This window comes from Hesperophylax consimilis, chromosome 12, assembly GCF_061612785.1.
Source record: "Hesperophylax consimilis isolate HC1 chromosome 12, BYU_Hcon_1.0, whole genome shotgun sequence".
NCBI lineage: Eukaryota > Metazoa > Arthropoda > Insecta > Trichoptera > Limnephilidae > Hesperophylax > Hesperophylax consimilis.
In genome coordinates this window covers 20,326,507-20,339,393 of record NC_142847.1, presented here as the reverse complement: position 1 = coordinate 20,339,393, position 12,887 = coordinate 20,326,507, and the positions used below count along the sequence as shown (strand labels likewise).

Sequence of the window (12,887 nt, the reverse complement as noted above, 5' to 3'; positions counted from 1 at the left end):
TAGTACAGCCAAAAAAGACACAAAATGTTTCAACTATTTACAACACAATTTCACGTCACACCTGAAAACGTTTAAAATTCCAATTAACAATAAAATTCCGGTATCAGTCAACTGCGGGTTTAATGCCACTGAATACCATTTAAATGACACAATAGTTTAAAATAGAGTTAGCTATATTAACAGAGCGATAGTAGTGACAGTTTTGTTTCACGTGGTGTCAAATTGAAGTGTTTTTATATGCTCGTACGTTTTGGCATATAAACTGCTAACGCTTTACTGAAAGATAAAATATTATGTGTTGTATGTTATTACAGTGCCATTAATTAAAATATTGTTGTACTAAAAAAACTTATAGGTTTAAAGAACGTTTTTATTTTATTTATTTTATGTTAAACCGCATACGGGTCTCAACTGCCCCCAAACGCCTGGAGCCAGTGAGACTATGGCATCCCCAATTCATTCAGATCTACCCACAAAACACGGCCAAATTAATGTCAAGCAACGTTCCAATTTTGAATGGTGGTCTTACACCACTGCGATACTGAGAGTATCTACCATTCTGGAACATTACGCAAATATAAATAAAATTGTGAAAAAACACAAATTAATCAAAATTTTCTTGCTTACGCCGGTAGTGAATTTTAAGAAAGGGTATTTATTAAAAAAAAGATTATTTCATGAATCAACAAATTACGAAAATACATGAAATATGCGATAAAAAGTATGATGAAATGTATTATTTATGTCATCAATTTAATACTGGTGCACACTGCTTATAGTATGATACCAATTATCGAGATTATTTACACACAATATTGTAAACAATTTTGCGCATTTAAAACGCGTACCTACATTTAAATAAATTTCATATGAAGGAAAGTTCAATATTTTAAAGTTTTTTTTCTGAAAAATTGTTAGTTGTGGTTTTTTCGAAATAATATCAACTAAAAATTTTATAGGTTGGTATTCACCGTTCGGCAAATGGATTACGTTAAAATTTGACACTAAAAATAGCAATTTAATTGATTGGTCAAGCAACATGCAATGTGTGAAATAAATCCTTAAGAACATAAAACTTGACTAGGCATACATGTCTTTGAAATATTAGAAATTTTACTATTTCCAACCATTTTTAGTGTGAATACCTCATAAGAATCCCAACTGCTTTCAACCGTCTGAAGCCAGTGATACTATAATATCTCCGACTGGGGTATATTGTGATGCTGAAAGTTAGTGGGAAGGGGAAGGAGATGGGAAAGAAGAAGGTGAGCAGTACTTGGGTACTCAGATCTGGTCATCAAACACGGTTGTCGCTATTTCTGAATAGCGGGCTTATACCATGGTGATACTAAGAGTATATTCCACTCTGGAACTTGACGCAAGTGAACTATATATTATTTTAAATGATTGTATTGTAAAAAAACACAAATAATTTTACTTGCGAACGCCGGGATTTGAACCCGTGAACTTTGTTTGGCTTGCAAGTAAAGAGCCTTCCCTCTTGACCACGGAGGCTGAGGAGAATGAACATTGTACACGGAGAAGAAACGAAAACGAAAAGAAATGAGTATTTCTAAAAAATCTCAAAATACAAACAAAAAACAATAGAAAATAACAATAATATCCGAAGCATTTTGTTTTTCAGTACTTACATAATTTATCTTCAAACCGTTCAGAAAATTATATTAAAAATCAAATTTCACTTCGTACATCATCGGAAAATAAAGTAAAACATCCTTTAAAATTTCTCGCACCCAGCTTCGAGATATTAATAAGGCGTCTCCTGCGCGTATAGGCAATACCTTTCCTCGAAGCGAACCCCTACCGAGCTAAGGGAATAGGGGATGAGGGGTATGGAGTATGGGGATGATGGGGAGTGGATTCAGCCATTAAAAATAATTTCCCAGACTAGTTGGAAAACCGCGAGGCTGTAAGCAGTTTTCAATATAGCCTGAGTAGGTCGAGTCGGAGATTACTCGGTGGGTAGGCGCGGGAAGATAGCTTGTAAGGTAAAATGCGATTGGGTCTATCATTGATTTATTCGGATAAAATACAATTATGGTTTACGGGTTGAATGAAAGTAATCTATCGTTAATGCTGCAAGAGTTTTCCATAATAATATAAGGAAAGATATAAGGTTTTTCAAGTCCGGTACCAGTGAAATAATTGTATTTTAATTTTGGGAAATGTTGTAAAGTTGTGGGAAGAGGATAGGAAGGAAAAAATAAATGGATGGTAGTGTTGGCTCTTTAGATCAAATAATAAAAAAATCAAACCGGAAAAAACAAAGGTTTTAATTTTCTATAGTAAATCTTCCGTCAAATGTCTTTTAAAACTTAAGAAAAATACATTATTTCTTTCAATCCAGGAACTCTACTCACCAAGCCAAATCCTGATTGGATAGGTTCGACATTTTATGCAATGTCATCGAATTTCAAAAAAACCTCAACGCCCGTGTGTGTAATTACAACCAAAATGCATTGTCATCAACAAAAGTCTACCTGCCGAGTTGTAGCTCGATCGGATGTCGGAAAGTGGGTTAATTTCCATTTTTTGAAATTTGCATTTATCACGAAATTATGTATTTAAAAATAGCTAAAGCTAAAAATGAAAAATTTCCAGAACCATTTATCAAAAATCTAATATAATACACGTAAATATTTTGAGGCATGCTGATTGGCTGTTAGAAGTGGTCGATGTGAAGAAGAGTGGGAAAGAGATGGTGCAAGTTTGAGAAGTGCCTTAATATTCCTATTTTGTTGCTTATCATAGCTGAAGCAATGTCAAGCAACATTTTAATGAGCACTCTAGAATAATATGAAAATTTAAAGAAATAAGGTTTTCGTACACGTGACCTCTGGAATCAGAACCAAATAGCTATCCGCTGTGCAATGGAGGTTATCAGCCAGTTCAATGAAAGGATTCATCATGAGAGTCTTTTTCTTGAAACATGGCACATGCAGAAATTCGATCAACGTGTATTTATATCTCAAAAAATTGAAAGCGTTCAAATATGTTTTTTTTTCAAACAATACAATGAAAAATACCATATTATTTAAAGTCAACTGAAGATTCCGAAACGCATTTTCTGAAAACTGAATATTAATTCTAAATAATGGATATATCGCTGAAATTTCAACGCCAAAAATAAACAAATTTTGAGAAACGTTTTTTTTTTAATGAAAATTCCAACGTCTTTTTTTAATAAGAAAAACATAATACAAATGCTTCAAAAAATACAGTAAACAATATTAAAAATTCTTCATTAAAAATGTGATGATTATTCATGACAATGTAATATTACATATTTATCTTTTCGTGTTTAATCGCTTGTAATAATAATATAATACGTTATCCAATAACGTGGCCTTCATGCTTAATGATTTTTTAAACCAAACCCAAAAAAAACCAAGAAGGTTATAAAAAGTTATTGTTTATACATGTAGATCCTACGAGGAACGAAAGCTAGCTCCTTGTATTTCGTAATTTTATTTCTTATTCGAAAGCTTTCTTGTATATTGATTTCACTGTTTACTTTATAAAACAATGATTATTCTCTCGTTGATTTCTTAACCACCCCGTTCCCAAGATAAATATTATGTACCGCTGTTTGACTTTTACAATATTTATGTCTGTGTATTGAATACATTTTCAGCAATAAATAAAAAATTTTAACATACCAATTTTAAATAAATAGAGATAGAGATTTTAAATATTTACCCGATAAGGAGTTTTGTAACTTTGTGTTAATTCATATGATGAATATATTATTATAGAACATTCATTGGGATATGAAAATGTATAATTAATAAGTCTAAAAGCAATACACGAGATTTTATTTAATTTCATAAATTAAACAGAATGTTCTAACGTACAAACCAGGATACTACTCGATATGGACTAAAACTCGCTGAGGGAACTGGTAGGACTACTAACGGGACACTGCCATCTCAGGAGACACATGCAGATATTAGGAGTGGAAAACACCAATAGATGCAGGAAGTGTGAAGAGTATGAAGATACTCCAATTCACCTATGGTTTCAATGTCCTGCCCTGGTGGGAACTAGGCTTAGATACCTGGGGAGACATACAGTAGAACCAGAAGACATAGCCACATACCCAATAACAACCCTGGTCAACTTTATTAAAGAGATGCACTTAGGTCATAAGCACAATGGGCTTATGACCTAAGTGCCCACGGTAACTACGAGTAAACCGTCTCCGCCCTTTAAAAAAAAGTACAATATCAAGAGTATATTTTATGCTACACATATTATTAGGCTATCGAGCCACGACACGACGTTGACACGATCAAAACTTATTCAGTGCATCGGCACTGAATAAGTTTTGATCGTGTCAACAAACAAATGAACAACCAATTTCAAAATTATGTCTCATCCCAGCGGTTTAGAATAAGAAACGTCTTTTTTGTATTTGGCGACAGCCATTTTATTCTAAATAGGAATAGATCTAATTTCTGGGGATTTTATGTACAGTGGCTTTTAAGTGTTTATAAAATAGTTTTCTTTGGTCTCTAATAGATCACTAAACTGAGAGAATATTCAGTATTTATTTGATATATTTTGGCAGCGGTGCGGCAGTTTCATAAATTTGTGGTTGTCCTTTAGTATAATCGTTTTAATCTTCATATGATAGTTGGGTAGTTATAACAGTTTATGGGCGTTATGGTGTTGTAAATATAAATAATATTATGTAAGGTCATAAAGTTTGCGAACCCAAAGCGTTACACATTATAACGACTGGATTTGTTGTACTTTGCCAGGGACGTATTTTCATATCATTGTCATTGATAATATACTTTAATACGCTTGGGCGGTGACTTAAGTGATAAATCAAATTTTATAAATTAGTGGTTCTGGATCGTTGAGGATGGGTTGTTTATTAAATCTCTAGTCAAATAAAGAGCAATAAATATAAAAATTACATCGGTGGATTAATTTTGGTTTTAGTTTTAAGTTTTTCTTGTTTCGTCCAAATTGAGAATCGCAATACAATGTTTATGAAAAAATGGCAGCAGCTACATATTTGTAATAAAAATTACTAACAATTTTCTCAATTAAGGCTGCATCAACTAATTTTTTCAATTAACGACTTTATAACTTAAATATATATATATCTCCTATATATATATATATATTACAGTTTGCATACTTGATTTTCATGTGGTTTTCTTAAAAACTATCAATATTTTATCGTTAAACAACTATTTAAGTAAATATGGCTTCCCATCTTTCATATTATGGTTATTATAACCAGATAAAAGCAAAAAGACAAACTATATATGCCAGAGGGTAAAACTATCAAATAAAGTAAAGTAACAAATTTCCATCCAGTATTAAACAACTTAAACCAAAAAAACTTTATTTAGCTGTATAAAGTTTATTAAATCTTGGCAAAAGGAATTATCGAAAAAAGAACTGAATAGCATTTTAAAAACATCGCCATAGAATTTATAATAAAAACCCCAGCGAAACCATGAAGTTAAACCATGGAAGTCGCTGAATACCCTCTAGCCAAAAACAAGTTCCCTTCAGTACATGTATCTAATATATAGGTCCAAAAATATTTATTTAACTGGATTCAAAGATAGAAATTTAAAAAATATATATTACTGATTTTATTATTTCCAACTAGCCTCATCTTCCCTTTTCTGCACCGTGGGAGAGGTGTGCAGTTAATTAATAGTGGATGCTGTAAATAGAGGATTGGAAATCATTTCCGTCACGCAGAAGAAATACGGAACAGTCACGTAGCCCAGATATGAGCAATCATATAAAAGTAATTGCAAAATGTTCTGATAATGTATTTATTTTTACCAAAAAAAAATATTTGCTTTTAATTTGTATGCCAAAATAGTCAATACTAGTCAAAATGCATAGTCAATTATACATTTTAGTAATGTTTCATGGAAGAAATCTAGAATTTGGGTTATTTTAAATTAAATGTTAAAGTTCTTCAATATTCGCAAATTCAATATTTAATCATTTATTGGAATTTTTAAAATTTAACGTAAATGATTTATTTCGAATAAATAACAATTTATTATTATATTATTATTATTAATAGAGATTAATATTATCAGAAAGCTCAAACGAAAGCAAACGCAATCCTTATTTGACATATGAGGTATGATTACATTGCAACGTATAAAAAATATCGATTTTTTTTAATTGCCGGCAACCTGGGCGTTTATTGCAATAACTTGATCAATATTACAAACATGAAAGTAATCCGCCTCACGAGAAGATTTCTTTTCTGAGGCGGGGATTGGGTATACCTAAAGGAATTATTAATATGACTGATAGCTATTCTCCATTGTGACTTTTTCTCATGAACCTCATCACCAAAAAAGACGTATAATGGGATCTTAAGGTTTCAAATTTCAATCGTAAAAAATTATTCTTCAAGCATTCGTCAATCGATGTTTCCATTTTAATTATTGTTTTAATAATTTTAAAACTAACGGTGTACTTTTGTTTCAGAATTCACGGAAGGCATTTATCTCTACATCATTATCAGCGTAGCAGCCTCTATTCTGCTCTGCGCATGTCTCGGGATCGTCCACTGCGCAGTGCGCCATCGCAGTTCAAAACGAGAAGCCAAAGTACCTGACATCTCCGCCACAACTGACCTGCCCAACGGCTTTGGAGACAACATATCCGAAGTTGACGGAGACATCGACATGACCACGGCCTTACCAATAGCAGCAGTTAATTCTTCCTTAAAACCAGAAAGGATTCCAGCATTTTCTGACGTATCTCTAGCACAAAAAGCTGCTTATGGGAGAGCTTTATCGAACGCAGCTTACGTTGGTAGTGGTGCCAATATGTATGGACAACCGGATGAATACATTGTTAGCATGGGAACATTACCTAGAATCCCTGAAACAGGAACTCTTCGCAGGGGTATCCCCGCCCAGATGAACATGAACCAACAACCCACGGATATCGTTGTCAGTCCAAGAAGTTTAAATAGATGTTCCAATGCCCAGTATTACTACGGGTGACATGAAGATGGCCGAAGCATGTGCGACGTCTCAAGAACGTACTGCTTCTAATCTCAGGGACTTTATACATAAATACTAAAGACTTAGTGATACGTTCATAATATTCTTTCTTAAGTATATCGGATATTACGGGAGATACAAATAACACAAAATATATACTTTCATTTTTATTTCACACCGATGAAAAATCATTTTAATCGATCATGGTTTCATAAAGTTATTCCAAAGATATTCGAAGCCAGTTCCTTCACCATACGTTTTGTTATGATTTTATTTTTAATAACGATGTATTGAGAACAAGAATTTAACATCAAATGTACTAGAAAGAGAAAACACAACAGCCATAAGCAGTCGATTTCGACAGCTTCAAGTAGTCACTGTATCATAGTTGTTCTCATATAAATCTCATCAGTTCTCATTAAATAATATATTACAAAACAAAATAGCATCGACTGCTTTTATTATTTTTATATATTGCTATTGTATTGTTAAGTATTACAAAAACTTGTATTTAAACTGCTGATTTTTACTGATTCTTAATAATTTTGTTTCAATTACTGCAAAAAATGTTTCATTTGAGTATGTCATACATAATCTAAACGCTTCGTAAACAAATTAATCTGAAAAAGCACATCAAATTGAGGCTATAAAGAATGAAAATATTGAGATAAATATTTTTTTTTCTCAAAAAAGAATTGAACAAAATATCCTTGGAGTAAATAATCGTTCTGGAATCTTTAATTTAGAATATTAAATTGAAACAATTTTTAATTAAATAGTTTTATGAAATCATTATTTACTTTGGAAATATACAAAAGAACACAGTAGATAAAATTTTGTAAGTTTGTAAATATTAGCAGATTCCATAATAAGACTCGAATTTTTAATGAAAATAATGTTTGGTTTAAACAACGTATTATTAAATATGAATTGAATGAGATATTTAACTGTATTATGAGGTTTTGATGATGGATTATTGGTATGAAGTTTATAATATTATGTAGGCATGTTCCTATTCTCTCCAATGAGTTTATTTCTTCAGAGAATTAAAAAATATTTTTGACACTTAATTAAAAATTTTATAATGATTTTAGTAAAATGTTTTACAATTTAATTTTAGTAGTATGACTGTGTAAATGTACATATTATATATTATATTATATAATTAATACGGAAATTAATGTATTTTTTTGTCTGCATAATTAAACGATTTCTTTTTACTATTTGAATAGGCTCTTGAATATCTCTTAAGCTTGGAACCCACCTAATCTATTCCATAAAATAAATTTCATAGAATATATGAAATAGATCAGCGAGAATAGGCTTTCTTCGAAATGGAAACCCAAAGTTGAATCAAATTTTTGTTCTATGAAATATATCATAGAATATATAAAGGGGGAACCCAGCATTGGTGTTCTAAATTATTTACAATTTAACACATATTCTCGAATTTAAAAACATTTTTTCATCATTTAACACAATGTGCGAGTAATATTCAAATATTAAATCAGGAATCTTGACTGCTATTCAATTTTCTGAGTTTTGTTCACATATTATTTAGGAATTTTGTAATCTATCCTCTGAAATCGTATAATAAATTTATTGAAATGTTTAGAAAATGTTGAGTTCGATCATTTCAATATCATTAAAGGGCCGTATTATTTATTGGGCTTTATTGATATTGAACTCTCGAATAGGTATCTTGGGAATTTAATAACGTTTGTCAATATTGTATAAATTTATGAATGTTGGGTTGTTTACTTAAGTGAAAGTATGGGAGTGTAAGAAGTTTATTAAACAATAAAGTGATAATTACGGGAAATTTGTTTTACTTGCTTTGCCTATTAAAAATTATAATAATGTAGGTATATTTACCATAAAACCGAAATTGCATTACGTATAAAGCAGTATAGTCTATGGAACAAAAGTGTGTCCTACAGGAGTACTAGAGCAATGAGTGTCAGCAGCTTTCTAGACTATCGGACTTATAAATAAACTTTAAAAAATATTAAAAAAAATTATAATAAAATATGTTATTATTGCATTTACAAATTGGATTTTAAAAGTTTTTGATATACACGCAAATGTGTTAATTTAAAATAGTTTTTGATATATTAGTACATAAAAGTAATAATTGCGTATTTTATAATAAAAACTTATTAATAATCCCTCATTGTTATATTTTATGTCTAGGTATTTATTTGTCTGTTACTTGTTTTCTCACTATCTTGACCAAAAAACCTATTAGTTTTAAAACCTTTTTATTTTGGTGGTGTTCACAAATTTGTTTACTTTATTCAAATAAAAATGACGACACAAAGTGAATTCGCAATTATTGAAGAAGTAATGAAAACCACTCGACCAATTTTTAGCCTGTTTTGGCAAGTTTGCAAAAACATCTAGAGCTAGAGCAATCGGCACGCTACTATTTATAGAACCTAAAAATATGGGATAAATAGTGAAATCTTGGTGGATTCATTGGTTTTAAAACGCTGTAAATATTTCAGTAGTTTATGGTTAGTACAAGACCCATTTTAAGTAAAACCTATATAATTTATTTTACCAATCCTTTCTAAGGACCTGAATATTTTATGAAAGAGAATAATAAGGTAAGCTCTGGCTTTATGAAATTAGCATAGTTTTATTCTGACTGAAATATCTAGGTCAATACAACATCTTTTTTTGAAGATTTTTAATCTTACCAAATCTCAAACGACAAAAAATTCAAGTTCATAATTTCTAAATTCTTCAACAACTATATTCCATCAAAACCGTGGTTTCAGCAATTCCCTCATTTTTCCAAAAAAGAAATTTCTTCACTCATTCGAATGAGGATCGGACATTGTTCTGTTCCTTCCCATCTTTTTAAAATTCACGTCGTTGACTCTCCAGATTGTACATTCTGTGGTCTAGAAGTGGGAACTTTAGATCACATATTTTTTGGTTGTCCCTGTCTGAACAAATATCCTCTCTTCTATCAAGCCTTATCTAAAATTGCCTCCCCTCCATTCAACATCTTATCTCTTCTAAGTCTGAACTCGACTCCAATTTTCATTATAATTTTGAAATTTGCCTATTTAAATAAAATAAATATTTAAATTCACCTTTCATTTCTCAATAATTTTAAATGATGGCCAAGAACACCCTTGAAGGGTGAAAGCCAGAAATAATGGAAAAAAAAAACTAAAATATATCGAAAAAACATATTTGAATGTCCGTGATACCGAGAAGTATTTTATACATAAATTAATATATATTGACTGAAAACTTTATTACTGAAAACAACAAAACCTTGGTGGTGTGATCGACTATCAAACAGTTTCATTGCCAGACGTGATTTCAGCTTTTCCTATGTCAAAACCCATCCACGTCGAAAATACACATCTTTTTACGATATACGAAATATCATTTTCCAGTTTTATGATCTTGTATGGTCGATAAAATAAACTCACGAATAGGCACCAACCTGAAACTATGTTGTCTGGTTGAAATATGATCGAAAATAAGATTTTCTCATTCTTTCTTCTAAAAGATTTGTTATTGAAGGTTCTAGAAAAAATTGTTTAAAAAATATGGTTTAACACAATAATATTTTCAAGTCAAGCATTTTTTAAACTTGATCAAGGTTTTCATCGATAATAAGAGTTAATTGTTCAAAATTCAATTGATTTCTTTTCTGCATTCCATTGGTATTTATTATATTAACGAGAGAATACGAATGAAATGTACAATTTGGTAACGCGACGATCTTACACACATGCCTCAGGAATTTGATTTCGAATTATATTATGAATGTGAATAAAATTCGCACAAGAGTTTCAATTATGGACTTAGGACTATTGCTGAAGAGAGTAAGTAGGAAAAATGACATGATGAGCCGATGTTTGGATAGTATCTACTATTCTGTCAATTAACGCTATTCCAAGCAAAATAATTACAAGGTAATACATCTTCGAGTATTTAAAACTGTGGTTAGTACACTACAGTCGATTTTCAGCACCAATCTTCGTCCAACTTTTTCAGAGCAACTACTGTATTTAGGTTCACTATTAATTGAATTTTCTGCATTTAACTTTTATTATTAATCTGCCTTACCGCCTGCCAAGAACATAATTAAAGTAAACTTCTTTAAGTAATGGTACAAGGCGAAACATAATTATTCCTCGGTAAAGTACGGAGAGTCCAAGCATTTAACAATATCCAACCCTGTATATGCAGCAAGTTTTATCATCTTTACTTTGCAGCGAACGATTTTACGCACATTTTTGGAAAATAAACCTCAGGTTTTTGGAAGAAATGCAATGGGATAATAATTTTTATTCCATGTTAAATATTGTATATGTTTTGCTACTAACAAAAATTTCAATATAACAATAATATTAATTATTACAGGTATCTACCATCCCTCCGGATGAAAACACGTACTGATAGACAAAATTTCTTAAAAAGTATAATATGTGTTAGGCATCACACCAGATTGGTGTGATGCCTACTCTCGGTATAGCCGAAAGACAGAATTCAAACTTTTCTTGAAATAGTCTCTTTTCCTCTCCCCCATCTCCATCTACTCCCCTTCACTCCCTTAAGTCTATCAACACAACCCTTACAACTCGAGGACCAGATTTATTTAAAAAATCTTTTTTGTTTAATTTTTTTCCTGGATTTGAACATTTTTTTAAACCTGGTAATCATTTTTGGATAATCACCGCTCTGGGGTGAAAACCAGCGCAGAAAAAACCTTTCTTTTCAAGCCATAATATATCAGATGTGTGATGTATAACATGCTTAGTTTGGTTATCTTGAGACTTGACCCAAATTTTGATGTACGTAATGCAAACAAAATGTCAAGTTGCCAGAATCCATGTCAAATATTGACAACGAACTGAAGGTCTGTGATTAATTGATCCCATTAGCGTATGCTCTCTTTTCAGATAAACCACGCAATATTTTAAGAGTACGTACATTTACACACTTAAGAAAAAATTACTCTAGTGTCCCGCAATGGATATTATTTGAAACTAGTGCAGGCCCGTGAAAAAATTTTATGAGCGAAAAATAAATAAAAATGGTAAATTAAGAAAATAAACCGTCGGCCGAGAATCGAATCCCGATCAATTCCTTGGAAGGCAACTATGCTGGATATTGAGCAACACAAATTTTGTGTGTTATCTATGTATATATAAATTGATCTTAATTTAACCCTGGTTCTCAACATATTATTATGACAGCGATCAGTTACTCGCTGGCTCACTCAATCAAATTTGAAATCATGTTATTTGATATGACAGGCATGTGTACATATAATAATTACACGACGAAGGAATCACGACGTTTGCGACAAGACAGGGGTTAGCTTGTGTCAGGCGTGGCCAACTCGTGACTTGGTGCTTTCAACGCGTCTCACGTTCAACGCAATATGTATGTATATTTTTTTTAATTTGATACAATAATTTTACATCTTTTAAAATATAATTTGATAATGTGGGCCTCACTGCGTGCTTAACTCGTATTGAGGCCCCAATTTTACAATTTAATAAAAGATAATATGAAATAATAAATAGAAATATAATTTTAAAAAAACTGAGTTGAAATAAAATAAAATACAGCCATACAAAAAACAAAGGCGGTAGTGAAAAAAAATCGGCCAAAATTATGAGGTACAGTTGTACATAATGAAGTAGGTATTGTAATGGTATAGTGTATTACGTACATATTTTTTGATTATTTTAGGTTTTTTTTTTTTAATACTTTTTTTTTGTACTTTAATCAATATTTAAATTTTATTTCCCTCTTTTGTATAAAGTAAAAGATTTTTAAATTATTTGGCTTATGGAGTCGTATTGGTATTTATGGTGTCTT

At 31.1% G+C, this 12,887-nt stretch overlaps 1 protein-coding gene across 1 annotated transcript in view; it reads left to right on the top strand.

Moving 5' to 3' along the window:
- Positions 1-7,753, top strand: part of LOC149419309 (uncharacterized) — a 334,474-nt gene extending 326,721 nt beyond the window's left edge. Inside the window, exon 10 of the mRNA XM_089637967.1 lies at positions 6,505-7,753. Coding sequence (XP_089494093.1) covers positions 6,505-7,028 — 524 coding nt within the window. The 3' untranslated portion in view covers positions 7,029-7,753. The remainder of the gene's footprint in view (positions 1-6,504) is intronic.
- The last annotated feature ends 5,134 nt before the right edge of the window (positions 7,754-12,887 follow it).